Source organism: Schistocerca piceifrons, chromosome 2 (genome assembly GCF_021461385.2).
Source record: "Schistocerca piceifrons isolate TAMUIC-IGC-003096 chromosome 2, iqSchPice1.1, whole genome shotgun sequence".
Taxonomy (NCBI): domain Eukaryota; kingdom Metazoa; phylum Arthropoda; class Insecta; order Orthoptera; family Acrididae; genus Schistocerca; species Schistocerca piceifrons.
Window position 1 is genome coordinate 395,662,379 of NC_060139.1, and position 16,340 is coordinate 395,678,718.

Here is a 16,340-nt window from a genome sequence, read left to right on the forward strand (position 1 = left end):
TCTTATGTAGGTTATTGCAGTTTTTGTGTAAAGTCTGTAGATTAATGTAGTGTCTTCAGTATATCTGTGGAAAAATGTCGTATTTTCAAATATTTTTGTAACTTTTCACAGTTTCTTTATGTGTAATATGAATGTAATTTCGCATACTGGAAGTGCTTGTTTTGTTTTGTAATTGTATTTTGCTTGATACGTTTGTCATTGTGTTTCATAGAATTTATGCAGATGACCACATTATTTGAAATTTGTTGGAAGATCACACATCATTATATCATATATTAAAAGAAACTTTAAAGACACTGAAACAAGAATATTCTCTGCATACAATATATGTTGCATGAATTCTTGTTACTGAAGTGCATCATGGGAATATTTATTTTTACTAGTTATAAGAGTGGTGGATAGTTTTTTCACAAAATTAATATTATTTTCTTTTTTTGTAAAGAAATGACACTTACTAAATTATTATCATACCAGCAGTCATCTACAAGATATTTGTAATTATGTCAGCTGAATTTCATGATGTGTGTGTAACACAGACATTATTAGAAGATAATAATGCCAGAGTATGTGTGTTTTCCAAGAAAATTTGTCCATTTCAACTGTTTGTTTATAAAAAAGTATTTTGAGTGTGACAAACTTTTCTTATATCATGCAATAAGAGTTTTATCTCATGGAAGGACGACACACAGAATTTTAAACAGTGACAAATTGGACTGTATTTCTTACTTTGTTTTTATTGAACTTAATGTATCTCATTACACAGAAACATGTCATTTTAATTTGGATTTTTTGAATACTTCAACTTTAAAATGGTTATTTATATGTAAATGTTTTCCATATTAATTTACAAGGGGTGTATATTTCTTTTTACATTTTTCATTTACACTACTGATTGCCATTCATAAATGTCATATTTTGCAGGTATCTTCTCATGAAGCTTTGTTGGGAACCTGTTGCGAAGAGGCCAGCTTTGGACCAAGTTGTTAGAATGTTAAACCATCTCCATTTAAGCCATGACCAATACATTGGAGAGGAATCCAGTCTACAAACAGATGAAGATTTTGAAAGGCGCTGGGAATCTTTCAAGCCAAACACCATACCTAAGACTGACAATCACACTTTGCCTAGGCAGCACCATCAAGGTGGCCTGCCCATTTCTTTCATTGAACAGAAGGCTTTTGTTTTGCCACGACCATCTGGAGAAAGCATGGATGTGATGTCACTGTCAATAATTGCCCCAGAAGTTAGCAGTTCTTCACCAATGACAACATCACCACAACTGTCATTGACAAGCAGCTCAGGAGGAGATTTCTTTACCCTAAATTTGCAGCAGAAACAGAAATCTGTTAGCCTTCAAGATCTACATGGATCAGTTGAGAATTTGTGTGAAACATCAATAGATGAACATTCAGATACTTTTGTGAGAACAGATGTTGCTATTGCAGATGATGATAGAAATACAATGAAATTTTCAGAAAGTTTGGGTGTAGTTGAATCAAAGAACAATGAACTTGAAAATATAATATCTGAACCTGATTTTGATTCGTGGCTGCAGGGAGTAGAAACAACAAATGAAGAAGATGCCAAGTTTGTAATGAAAATATCTGAAGCTATAAGAGATCTAGACAATGCTCTTGCTCAAGAAAAAACTTCATCATCATCTTCAGAAGTTTCCAGTCACACTGTTTCGCACCATGAGAGTCCTGCCAAGGATATAGTGGCAAGTGAACAGAATGTTGTTTTGGATTTCAGACTTGGAATTCCAGCTGAAATTGAAACTGGTAAAACAAGAGAGTCAGAAGCACAGCTTGACAGTCTTCAGGAAGAGAGTTTTCCTTACAAAACTTTCCACCATGAAAGTAAAACTACAGATTCGGGAACAGATACTGAAGATGAAACATGGAGGAAGAGGATAGAACGTGGAGAGTTTTCTGAAAAAGTGAAAGAGAAATCAAAGAGTGTAGCAGATCTTATGATTCTAACTCACATTGAGTGCAGTGATGGTAGTGATTCTGAACCTCCTTCTTTGACATGGAATTTTGAGAGAAGTGTAAATAGTAGAAATTCTCTTTCTCGGCAACACAGGGGCTCTGCTGTTAAATCAGCTTGTTTTCCGATAGCTGGCAGTGAAGGTAATATTCACCAGGCAGTATTGGGTGAGGAGTTCTTTAGTACTTTGGTTAAACTTCATGAAGCCCAAAAAGATGGTAACAAAAATAGATTGACAATCAATTCATTGTCATCACAGAGCTCAGAAATTAATTTGACTCCTTCTCCGACGCATGATCCACTCATACAAAGATCATCACCTTTCAGTGATGATTCTGCTTCTGAAGTACATAGTTTATTATCCTCAGACCATCCGCATAAAAAAAATTTTTTAGCCATTAATGCCTCGGAAAGAAAATCTGAACTGACAGATAATTCAAACAGTGCTAAGCCAATTATAAAAGAAGTTTTAATTGATTCACAGTTGACAGAAAGGATAGTCCTACCTGATATGAACTATCAACCAAATAAAAATTACCGTGAGATATCCACAATAGAAAATGCTTTGGTTTCTTGCAGTAAGCAAGAGCCTACTGAACTGAAAAGTTTAATAAATAGTTTTTTAGAAACAGAAAGACAATCCAGCTGTTGTCCAACCATGGGTTCAACTTGCTCGAGGCACTCATTTCATAATAGTTCTGAATTTGAAAGGCTGTCTTGTTTAGATCATAGTGTAGGGCTTAAGGATAATAGTAGTGCGAGAGAAGATACTTTAATAATAGATGATGCAAATAATGACTCTGTTCCTTCTTTGTTACATAATAAGATTTCAAATGTGGATAGCAGTAAAACAAACACTTCTTTTCAATATCCTATCAGTGACAATGAAAATATTGCTATTAAAAAAAATAAAGAAATTTCTGTCAGTGATACTGGTTCTACTATGCTGCTGGTAGACAGTAACACTTCCACTCTAGCACCTGCTAGTGGTTTAAAGGGTTTGTCACCTGAGTTTTTTGCTGATGAAGGTTTTGTCAACAAAGTGCAAGATGTGTTAAGTACAGCTGATGATGAGTCAGTGGAATCAATTGATGCAGTATGTGACCACCCGTATGCTGAAAAGAAAGGAAGCAACTCTATAGATGGACTGAAATTGTGCCCAGATGAAACAAGTGAACAAGATGTTGCTGTTTTAATTGGTGATAATTTTGATAGTGACAATGAGATCCAAGTCAGTGGCCATTCATTACCAACACAAAGTCTAGACGAAAGAGAAAAGAATATACTAATAAGTAATAATTTAAGTATACCACACATAACAAGTTCAGATGAAGATTATAATGGTTCAGTTATATTAGGAGCATCTGAAGAATTTACTATGGATTACTTTAAGGGTCTTAATACAGCCTTTAGGGATGACAGTACATATGGCAGTGACAGTTATGTATATTCTGAGGGAGGTGATGACAGTAAATTAGATTTAGGTATGAATGTTCCATTTATTGTAAAAAAACCTAATGAAATTGCAAAAATGGGTAATGATGACTCCTTGGCACACATTCAATTAATGCTGGAACAGAATGAGACATCACAACCATTAGAATTAAATGGTGAACATGTCTTAACTCATTTTGTGTCATCAGAAAGAACATTATCTTCAACTACTGAAAATATATCTCCATTTCCATTGGAGTACAAAGAAAATAATAATGGAGGTTGTATTTCATTATCACCAGATGAGAGTAATATTAGCATATCATCAGAAGCTGTTACAGAGGTAGTTAAAGAACATGAACAGTTTCCAAAAAAGAGTAATTCAGAAAATGAGAATGATACCAAAATTGAAGGGGAAATAGATTCCATTTGTAATAGCTGTAACAAAGCAGATCCAGGGTTCAGCAGGAGTCTGGAACAAACAAATTGTGGTCAAGAATCGAATGCTAATGCAGATGCATCTTCTGTCGATGCAGATGTTCTTACAGAGAGATATACTCAAGACACAGTAGGACAATTAACTGAAAACTACATGCAGATGCCACAAAGTGATAAATATCTAGAGGAAACCCCAGGGGAGTTTTCAGAACTGGCTGTAACTGATAGCTGTGGTCCAGTTCACTTTACTGTTGATAATGACACCGAAACTATCTGTACTAAAGCGCAAACTGGAGTTTCTGAAGAAGCACTTTATTCTTTGAGCAATGTTCACCTCAATAATCCTAATCCCATGCAAGAGCTCAATTATCGTCCATCATCTGAGAGTACAATTACAGAGTCTACAACCCATAATACAAGCAACATTTGCCAGTGTGAAACTGTGATTGAGAAGGTAACCTTTGCTGGGCACAATGATGACAGTCACTTAGTCGGAAATGAGACAGAATGTGCTGTTGCAGACTTGCTCCATGGAGATCAAAGCAAATCATCAAATGTAAATATTGGAACACTGGCACCAAAGGTAGATGCTACAAAAGCGGAAACAGAAAGTGTAATTCCCCCATTGGTTAATCTGAAACAAGAAGTAAACAGTTCTGCACCACATAGTGTAGAAGCCCAAGTTGGTGTTAGCCTGCCTGATCACATCAGAATTTGTACTACAACTTTAGAAAACAATGTTTCAAAAGATGTTTATACTGAGCCACCATTACTTCCAGAAAGTGAAGTTACAGAGAGCATTAATGTATTGTCTAGTGATTGTTCTTCAAATTCTCTCCATGGAAAAGCAGAATTTTTAAACATTGATGCAGCAAGAAATGACTCTAGCATTAATGAGTGCAAGAAAGAAATAGAAGAGAGTATGGATGATGAAATATGGACAGGCCCTTACCTAGCATCAGGGTACGAAATTCATACTAAGGAACAAAGTATGATTAGCTGCACTTCAGAGAAAGGAAAGATGGGATTAGAAGATACAAAATCTGAATTACAAATTCCACGCTTAAATCTCATTTCTGCCACACCCGTAGATTCAGAACAAACCAGTCCAGATACATCTATTGTGGCTAACATATTTGATGTAGAACTTGTTAGCACAACAAAGCCTGTGGAGGAGCGGAAGACAGGTGAAGATATAGCTTATGAAAGAGAGATTGTTGATGAGTGGATAGATAACACACCCCAGAAATGTACATCATTAAATGAGGAAGATAATTTAAGAGTGGCAGATCCTGAAAAACTATCAGCAATCAGTGACCCTAACTGTGATCTCAAAACCACATTATCAGAATTTATTCTCAAGGAAGTCGTCCATAGTTCTCTAGAAAAATCATGTTTACTTGCAGCAAAGCAGGCAATACTGCCTTTGGTGGAATTAAGTAAAACAGAGAGTGATAAGGAAACTATTTCTGACAGTGGTGTCAGATTATACCCAGAAGAAAAATCATTTCACATTCCTGCTGGCAACATAAATAATACAATCACAAGACAGCTTCACATTGATACTAAGAAAGAAGATCTAGAAATTAACAATTTAGAATCTTTCTTGTCGAAAAATGCAGTACAAACGGATCACGCTGCTCTTGATTTTCTTAGAGGAGGTGTTGATGAAAAGATTGAAATGTGTTTGACATCCAAACAGTTATCATTTCTTGATTCTGGAGAAGATTCATTATCTGAGGCATCACCAAATAAAGTAGAGAAGTGGAACCATCAGCATAAAGCACATATCTCTGGTGACGAAATGCTCCATGTGACCTTTGATGAGAAAAACTATGAACATAGTCGAAAGCTACATGACTATCAGGTACGATTTAACCAAGATGTCATTGTTGAGCTAGATGATGAATTGGGCCTTGATGTTGTGAAACATTCTACACCAGATGACGAACGAAGTAGTGACTCAGGATTTCGTGACAAAGGTAGCCTCAGTGAAAGCTGTGAAGATGCATGTGATGAAAAATACAATTTAGAAGATATTGAAGCTGAACTAGAAGAGACTTTTAATAAAGGTGGATTTAACTATTCTGCTAAAGGGGAAGAATGTGATGAAGATGCAGAACACAGAAGTACTGCTCTTGATTTTCCTGATGACTCTTTCTCAATTCAAGGAAACAGGGATGAAATAGCTAATATTGATATTATGAACCATAAGAAATGTGATTCTGATAAGATTTTGGAAAGCAATATAAATGACCCTGATAAAATGGAAAAATGTGATGTACCAACTAATTATGTAACTTCTCTTGAGCAGTTAAATACAGAATTTTCGCCCCTGAACCTGAATTTGAACATAAATGCCTGGAAAGGTGAAAATGAAAGCTACCAGTTTTCTGATAATTTTGTTGAAGTTAATGTACCTGTGTTGTCAGATGAATGTGTGTCAAAGGATCAGTTAAATACTGATGTTCTTAACAACAAAGACGACTGTGGAAAAGAGGAGTGTAATGAGAGATGTATTTGCTCAGATAATGTACATGTCCTAGCTGCTGTGAGAGGTGTTACTTCAGAAACACCATTGAAAGTTTGTTCAAACTCTGTAAAAAAAGAAGATATATTTTTAGAAAATGACCATTTCCCTGTGACTGATCATTCTGGGTGGTTCTTGCATGAGCCAAATGATAAAAGATTTAAAAATTCTGATGAAGATGAATGCAGCTGCAACTATGATTCGAACATTCCAGAAGAAAATCTAAGCCCTGGAAGTTCAAGTTCAGATAGTTTTAAAAATGATGATAGCAGTGGCAGTGATAAATATGTTCCACTTAGTTTAGATGAAGAGTTTGTGGCTGCAATTAGAAATGAACTTCGTGATAAACTACCATGTGCACAGCAGCAAACTCATCCTGATGAAATAGATGATGTTGATGATGATTTACAAAGAGAAGAAGAACGCACTGATATTACTATTCTTTACAATGTTTACACTGCTCCGCTCTCACCAATTCTTGAAGAAAGAGAAAGTGTCAGTTCACTTACAGCCACCATAAGTGAAAACTATCCCGTTCCATCATCTATCATAAAAGGAAAACAAAAAGACGAATTTGATTCAGAGCCAGTTAGCCCAGTGTTTTTGAATGATATATTTGGAGAATCATCTGATTACTGTGAAGAACAGGAGAAGAGAAGATTTGAAGAAGAAATTCGACAAGCACTGGCAAATTGTAGTGTGAGTAGTGTTGACACAGACAGTGACCAGCACAAAAACAGTGTCATTTCTGAAGACTTGGAGGAGGATTTCCAGCAACCTAATGATGTTGCAAGCATTGATAAAAATGAAAAGACAGTAAAGGATGCAGTAAATCAACATGATGACTATGATGATGACTTTTTAGTTGTAAATACTGAGACTAATGAAGTTACTCTATTAGAAAGCCCAAAACCAAAATCTTATATTGCATTTGTAAAAGAATTTGAAGATATGAGTGAAAAACCTGCCAGTCAGTTAGCAGACAGTAATTCCATTATAAGAAGTGGTATTAATTTCAGCAGAGATATAGCATCAGATGATGAAGTATTCACACCAGATAGCATATCTCCTGGAGGAAATGAAAGAAGTTCCCCGGTAAATGAAATGTTGGATATAACAGGTAGTTTTACCCAAGATGAATCTCATGATTGTGACAGTCACAGTAAAACATGCTGTGATATGAATGAAAATAACTCCACAGATCATATGAATAATGAACCTGCAAAAATTTTGTTAGAACCAATGAGTAGTAGTAAAGAGAAAGCCTGTGTAACAGAAGACCAAGATTATGATGAATTTATTCAGAGACATCGTAAGGAGCAAGTGAAAAGAAGTGAGGAAATGGATGCTGTATCTGTTGATGAAAGCATAGAAGATAAGTCTGAAAGCTTATCTGAAGCAGAAAACAAGACACCAGAAGATAATTCAAAATCTGAGTCATTTAGTGAAGCATTATCAGAACCAATTTCATTAGGAACACATCAAACTGGAGTGGAGAATACACTGAAAAGGCATCAGTGCTATGATGATCTAAGTACAGGTTTTACACAGGATGGAGATTTAACAACACAAGCAGAAGAAACTAATTCAGGAGACCAACTTGATGTGTCCAGTTTTTGTGAAAGAGGCCCCGAATCATATTTGTGTACATCATTTGATAAATCAGCAGACACAGATTCTCATAAAAAGTGTGATATGAAAGAGTTTACAGAACACAATGAACTTCTTAATTCACTTAAAATGTTAATGAATCAAAATAGGACTGATAATTATTCAGAGAAGATAGCAGATAGTGATAAAAATGGAGGAACCAAGCAAGAAGAAAGTGAAACACAACTCATTGATCAAATGAGTGAAAGAGGACCTGTTCTAAATGACACCCTGAAGCTTTTTCGGAAAAGAAAAGAGGCTGAAGCTGCAATCAGTGATGAACGTGACTGGCTTAGTGCAGGCCGAGAAGCCAGTGCCCTTTCAACCAAGGCACCCATGCCTTCACCAGAAGAGGAATCATGGAAACAGTTACCATCAATGTTAGCATTTTCAGCTGATTTGAACAGTGCTGAGGAGAAAGATACAGGTTTTTCACCTGTACCAGCAGCAATTTCTGATGATCTCATGTCAACATCTTTCAGTTTAAAAGAGGAAGACTTTGGTGATTGTTACACTCCAGATTGGGAAAGTGGTTCAGAGGACACAAATGAAGAAGACAACTCCAGTTCAAGTGGGGAATTCATATGGAAGGTGAGCTTTGTAGCATCTTTCTGTGATTTTCATTTGTTAAGAAATCAGTCTTATTTTTATTCTTAATTTGGTGAAACAGTTCTAAAATTTTGCCCCTTACCATTTATCTTCATTGATTTCTGTCCCCATCATGTCCTTCTAAAGTTAAATTTTGCTAGTAGTACAGTCAACCATATCATTGATCTCCAGATATTGTATTTTGCAGCTGATTTCATGTGCTATTTTGTCTAAGTCCATACAGTGAGCAGCTGAGATCTGTGTTTGACAAATCAGAAGAGATATCTGGGGAAGCTGTCAAAATGTAATGTAAAATGATAACATTAAATTTGTGGCAAATTTTTTTTAAAAAATCTGGAGATTATTGCTTGCGCCAAGAAAACCTAGGAGACGAGACACGCGATTTTGTTCTGATTATTTTTTTCAAAAATTGTAAGCATTATTCTCCCTGATTTTATATGTATAGCCAGCCCAGTGTATAAATTTTCAGTGAGCATCCGCAATAACACATACTGAACATATCCTTCCCTGCAAGTAGACAATTTTTCATTTCATTATCTGATCAAAGTAATCTAAAAGTAAAATAGATGAAAACAGGCTTAAGTAGAACACCTTAATTGCTGCAATTAGTTACTAATTCCTGGAAAAAAATACCTTCTCTTCATTGGCTGTATGTTTAAATCTGAATAGATGTTGCCTTCAAGTTTTGCTTGGAAATTATATCTCTCTTTTCTACAGAAAATGAGTGACAAATTGGTATTGTATAATGAAAGAATTTAAATGGTACTTTAATCTAACTTAGTGTTCTGCACAGCCATACATCTCAAACTGGACATAAACAGGGACATTGCTGGGGATGCAAGTGGCAAGGAACTTAAATGCATATATCACTTCTTTTTTAAGGATCATGATACTTGTTTCCATAGTTTCAGTCGCAATGATGATAAGAACAATCAAAATCTTCAGTGTTGTTGAAAATCTGCTGTCAGAAGGAAGGGTTTTCACAACTATGCAGTGTTCAGGAGCAGTGTTCAGTACTCATGTACAGAATTAACACTTTAAAAGATCCTTAATTTTTCTCTGTGTAAGCAAGCCCACCTAGTTATGAGCAAGTCACACACTTTTTTCAGGACAGGTCACTTTAATTTTGAGCTGCAAACCACCACAAGGTAATATCTAAACAAGTAAATTCTTTGGAAGCAGCCAGTATATTTTCATCTTCACTTTCTGGATCATGAGTAGAAGAGATGCTGGTGCCATCAGCTCTATGATGAGGTTTACAATTTCACTAACCTACGTGATTTGGTGTCCTGGATCTGCATCATTGATACTCATTCATCTGCTCTTGAATGTCTTCTTCATCACATTCATGACAATTGAATTCTTTTAGCACATTTCAGACATTAATTCTGTCATTTTCAATTAGAAAATGAGAACTTTTGAAAGTCTCAATGATGCCTTTATGTATATGCTGTAATAAAGAGGTTATGTTAGGTGGAAGAAACATTACTCATCCTATTTGTTTAAGATTTCACATCATGGATAAGTTGGTGCATTGTCAGATAGCAGTAATGTTTTCTCCCTTTTGCCAGTCTTTAACTGACGAGCTTTAGCAGGGGCTACAAAAGCTTCCATAAACCATTCCATGAAAATCTTACTATCCATCTAGGTGCCCTGTTGTGAGATGTAAGCAATAGGCATGGCAGATCACATTAATGTGCTTAAAACAACACAGTTTCTTACTTTTACCAATAATGAGCATAGGCAATAAGTGACTACCAGTAACATTAGAATGGTCTAAAGCAATAATACGATCATTGCTTATTTGAGGACCAAGTGCTGCTAATTCATGACGTAAAGCAAGAATTCTTCTTGGCAAAGCTTTCCTGTTGAGTCCAGTTTTGTCCACATTGTAAATGTTTTAAAGAGCATAATCTTCTTTTCTCAATATTTCCCTAAGTTTGATTTTGAAGGACTTGGAAAACATTTTTCCTCCTTGTATTTGAAGTTCACGAAAGCCATGTGTCAACTATAAGCACTTTAATTAGCGTTTGCTTACTATAAAATTTGACGGTCCTCCAAGATTTTCCATAAAGTGAATTACCACTTCACATACAGTGGAAGTAGAGATAGGTTCTCCTTGTGATCTTTTTTGCATAAACCACTTGTAAACCACATCATCTAGATCCATGTTCATGGTGAGATTCATAATTTAGATATAAAAGTTATGATGCTCTTTTTTTTTTCTTTTTTTTTAATTTGTAAATGTCAACTTACCTTGTACTCATCATCAGAAAACTTGGTTGCAGACTCACCTTCCTCTAACCTTTTATTAACCTTCTATTTATTTCTCGTAGAAAGTACAACACGTTTATGCTTAGGTATTTCATATTGCAAGTTAACTTTGAACCGCAAAGGTGACACAAGTGTTCATCACAGAATACAAACAGTTACTATCGTTGGCACCTCAGCTTTGATCCAGGAGAGAGTGGGAAGGGGCAAGAGCAGTGAAGGGGAGGGCAGAGGGGGGAAATAAGACCATAGCTGAGAGAGGGTGGCACACACAAGCAAGTAATAGTTCTTTAAAGCAGCCGTTCAGTTGATTGACGTTCAGATAATCAATACTCTGCTGTCCCTATAGCAAATATTGATTACAGCATGTTGCTCTTTTATACTGCAACAGCCTCTCCTCTTGTGCCAAACGGAGATGTGCTAATTCTGATGCCAAAAACTGTCATTTTTTTGTGACTCATGATTCATGTGAAGTTGAGAAATTTATCTGCAAGTTCTGCTGTTTCCATTATTTAGTGGTATTTGTTAAAAATGTAGTTGATAGGTAAAAATGCATTAATGGAAGATGCATTAATGGAATTATTTTGAACTGCTTCTTGTTCAGCATAATTTTATGAAGTGAAACTGAACAGTAAAAAGCAGAATTTATCAGTATTCTGTATAAAATAATATTTTCTAACCAGTTTCATCAATTTATGCATTTATCTTGAAGACCTGATCACAGTAAAGGTACTATATTAGGAAATATATACCCCTTCCCCTCCCCCTCACATTCTACCTATTCATGGATCAAGGAATCAGCTCTGCTTGTCTTTTCTTGTGCTGCTAATAGTGCCCTGCCAGGATATGTAAATAAGTATGCTATCAGAATGAATTATTCACAGTACATTGTAGTTTAAGCCGATTGAAACTTGTGGTCAATTAAACGTGTGAAGCAGACTGACATTAACCTATCTGAAAGCTTTATCACAGCAGACTTTACACTGCAGAGTAAAGGCTCATTATGGAAACAACTTCTCATTATGGAAACAACTTTTGTGCTATGGCTAAATAATTCTCCACCGTATCCTTTTTCCTGCCAATGGCCGTGCCACAGTGGTAATACTGGTTCCCGCCAGATCACCAAAGTTGCAAGGGTGACTGTCCTGATCTGCCAAGCACTGTTGGCAAGCAAGGTGCACTCAGCCCGTGTGAGACTAATTGAGGAGCTACTTGACTGAGAAGTAGCAGCCATTGTTATAAAAACTGACAATGGCTGTGAGAGCATTGTGCTGACCACACATGCCTCCATATCCACATCCAGTGACACCTATCGGCTGAGCATGGCATGGTGGTCAGTCGGTACCATTGGACCTTCTGAGGCCTGTTTGGATGGAGTTTTTCCCAGGTAAGCTTCACCAGGAAGCTATGAAGGAGATACGTGGGTAGGGGAGGGGTATTTGCAGATTAAAACTCTGAGCTAAGCCATCAGTCCTACTTGGCTAGCTTGGTTGGTAAGAGTATAGGCCATAAAAGGCAAGAGTACAGGTTCTAGTTCTCATCTAACACACAGTTTCAATATGTTAGGAAGCTTTTAGGATTCAAGCACTCTCTTTTTGATATACTTCATACATGAATGGGAAAAAGAAGATGTATGGTGGCATGGGCCTAATGGGAATAACCCTGAGCTGTACCTGTTCCTCTGTCAGTAATTCATATAGGATGTTCTTGAAAGAGGAGACAATTTCCTTAATGCTAGTCAAACTACAATCTTCATATCTTAATCATTTTCATACTTACATACATGCTACAGCTTCTTTTCTTCTTATTGCTACTTGAAAACATGTTCTTGGTAAAATTCATTTACATATCTCTTTGGTGGCTAGTAACCATGTTTGACTAGAGAAGCACAACTTTTCTGTTACTTTATACTCAGTTTATGTTTTCTTTTGCACATCTTATTCCTTAAGCGCAGTATTACCTTCAGTTATTATTTTTAAATAGTTTTTCTGGATAATTTGTTTCATTTTATTTATTTATTTATTTATTTTATTTTTTGTAAGCATTCTGGTGCTTACATTGGTGGCTTGAACATACTGTCTTGCATGTTTTGGCTAAATATTTAAACAAGTCTGGAATAAGACTTCAGTGCAGTAACTGAAATGATTAAGGCTAATATTTGTAATAATTATTAAAATGTCAATTGCATTATTTTATGCAGTTAATTTGCTCTTGCCATTAAACAGTATCACAGTTTTAATTTCCAGTAGTAATGGCATGAATTTTTTTCCTGTTAATTATTTTCTTAGCTGCCAAAATTTGCAAGAACATGCAGACATGTAACTGAGCTGAAACTCTTGTTAACCTTTCTTAGTAATTGGGTGTTTTGTGTTTATCCTATGTTAATTTCGTCTCTTGAAGTTTCTTTTGTGTATTTCTATCTCTGTGTCTGTCTCTCTCTACCTGTCTGTGTGCGTACATGTGTGGTGGCCTGTGCTAGGAGGGTGACAAAGAAGCACCGGTGAAGGCTCTCAGTGTGACACCCGCCAGCAATCCGTTGAAGGTGAGTTGTTCAGCCTGTCTCTTTGTCGTGTCTACCAGCCTTATTTATGCACCGCTACTCTGAAATGGCTATTGCAACGTATCATTACATGTCCCTGGGTTTTCTTGTGCTCTGCCTTCCTTCGTGTGTTATATGCAAATGCATCATATACCTCAAAACACCTTGCTAACTTCCAAAGTATATAGTTAACATGATACACAAGAAGAGCTTGTGTCTTCATCTTGCACTATGTTTAATGATATTACACTTGACAGGCCTTCATATATTTTGTTGATCTGTCTACTTTTAATCCTTTACAGTGTTGTATTTTCACAGTTCTCTAGTTGGGATAACATCTGTTTGGCAGCTGTATTTCGTTGCATCCTCATGTAAAATTTTACCCATATGTATCAATATAACATTCTGTTTTTGATACAAATAGTTTAGTCTGTTAGCAATCTTTTTTGCCATTATGGATTTTCATATGATGAAATTGCCTGTGGTCGATCCAAGTCAGTGTGTTGGATACTTGTTTCAACCTCATGTGACTCCTTATTTGCACTGCACCTAATGAAGCAGTGCTCTAATTCAGGAGGAGTATGATCCAAATCCCTGTCTGACCATCCTGATTTATGAATCTCACAAATTCTCTAAATCAGTGCTGGTGAAATTGAAAAGACCACTGACAGTTTTTCCCTATCCTCATTCTTTTCGAGCTAGTTCTCCTTTTATCACAACATTAATGTTGGGGAAGTTCAACACTAATCCTTCGTCATTCCTTCACCTGCATGTTTATTGCACAGCAATTTTACCACAAAGAAAAATGAAATAAATGGTGGTTTTAATGATGACCAAGTCACCTAAAGAAAACTTGATTAACTGCCTGCATTTTTTCTTTTCAAATAAACTGGAATAGGATAATATTGCAGTGAAAATACAGTAATATGATACAAAACTGTTGCATGTACACCACTGTTTGTACTGTAATTGAAATTCACAAGCAGCTGATGTGTTTAATATCCCAATCTAAACCACATTCATTGCTCAGATAATGCTTGCTCTTGGAAATTGTTTACCAAAATATATTTGAAATAGCTGTCATTGTTTGGAAAATTTCAAATAGTTATTCTGTTCATACTCAGAATCAGTTAAAAGTTTGCTTATAGATACAGAATAGCATGCCCTAGCAGTACAGTAAGCTCTGTACAGAGTTCATACAAATGCTCAAATGCACTGCAGACACTGTAAACATCTCAGTAATTAACTGCTTCTCAAAAACAGTACCTACATAGTGCCGAGGAAAGTATTTATTTCAACCAAAAAGCTTAGATTGAAGTTATGGTGTGTTTCTCTTAGTTTCTCTCAAAAACATATACAGGACCTGAGTAGACATGGGCAAGCAGTGGCAACTCGTCACATTAGTTCTGTGGTAAATGATGAAATTATTTTGAGATTTCGTGATTCAGGGGATAACTCTACTAGTCAATATCCATTAAATATTCTGACCTTCTTCAAACTAGCACTGAATTGATGGGTCTGGTTTGTTTGACAGGGTAGGATGTGAGTTTGGACAACAATGATTTTTTACAGGAAAGGGGGGTGGGCGGTTGGCAGCTGCCTTGTCTTATTCATAGTTGTGGTTACACTCTTGATTTCTCTGATCACCAGAGGCAAATGCTAAGGTCCTTAAACATATCATTAGCTGATATCCTCCCTCATCCTCACCCAGTCCGAAGTAGTGCACCATTTTTAAACACTCATTGTTGTTGAAGCATTGACCTTCAATATTCCTTCCTTCTTCCTTACAATTTTGTCGCATTCTCTGGCACATGTGACCAGTCATCATTAACACAGACCATTGTATTAACTGGAACATACAAACTTAATTTATTCAACAGTATTTTTATATCTGCTGGCAGAATACATGGACTGAATACTAGCCAATGTTGTCAGATGTTTGACATAAGTGAGACCATCACATATACTGTACTAACCTTTCCAAATATTTTGAGAGCAATATTGATAAGCTTAAAGAAGGAAAGGAATTTTAGAAAATCTTAAATACACATTTTGAGTTTGAGCATGGAAATTGATTTATTAAAATTCTTATCATGGCTTTTTTTCGTGCGGGGGGGGGGGGGGGGGGGGGGGGGAGATTAATGACTGTTTCTAGGCAAAATAAGGTGTATAACAGTACGTATACTTGTGGAAAACATACATTTGGATGACAAGATGCTTGGAAAGAGGATGTAGGTAGGCATTAATGAAGAATTGTTAATCTTGCCATCCATTTCAGTTACATGCAGGATACAACCAAAGTAACAAACACTGTAAATTTATTTGTCTTGATCACAGTATAAAAAGAGCAGTTACACAGCAAGCTTCAATTGTTGAACAATCATCTTCAGAATGTGGAAGGTAATGGGTATTAGTAATGAAAATCATGCTACTGAAAGCTCCAGATATAACAAATTAAAAATCTTTGAAAAACCATCAAAGTCAAAATGAGGCAACATACCACAGAACCAACAAATATTGCAGGATGTACCCAGGACCTGAGATGGTGAAGAAAGGGAGGGTGGACAAATCATATTGTTTTTGCATTAAATGCTGACATAATGTCAAAATTTCACGAATCGAGATGCATTTCGTACTAGTGAATATCCAATAAAATGTTCTGCACTTGTTCAAACTCATACTGAATTCATACATGCATGTGTTTGGTGGGTGAGGAATGAGTTTTGTTTGGCAGATGCATTGGGAGCTGTGGTGTGTTATCCTGTGATTGTCTTAAATGTTTTCAAAATAATTCTGATTTGTTACATAATGAACTATTGCTGGTATGATTTCCCATTTTGGTAACTGTTATCCTCTACTTTTCATAAATCTGAAGATGGC

General features: G+C 36.0%; 1 protein-coding gene across 1 annotated transcript in view; it reads left to right on the plus strand.

Annotated features, from left to right (window-relative positions):
* Nucleotides 1-16,340, plus strand: part of LOC124775425 — a 629,713-nt gene that overhangs the window by 549,423 nt on the left and 63,950 nt on the right. The window contains exons 10-11 of the mRNA XM_047250258.1: nt 922-8,632; nt 13,401-13,463. Coding sequence (XP_047106214.1) covers nt 922-8,632; nt 13,401-13,463 — 7,774 coding nt within the window. The remainder of the gene's footprint in view (nt 1-921; nt 8,633-13,400; nt 13,464-16,340) is intronic.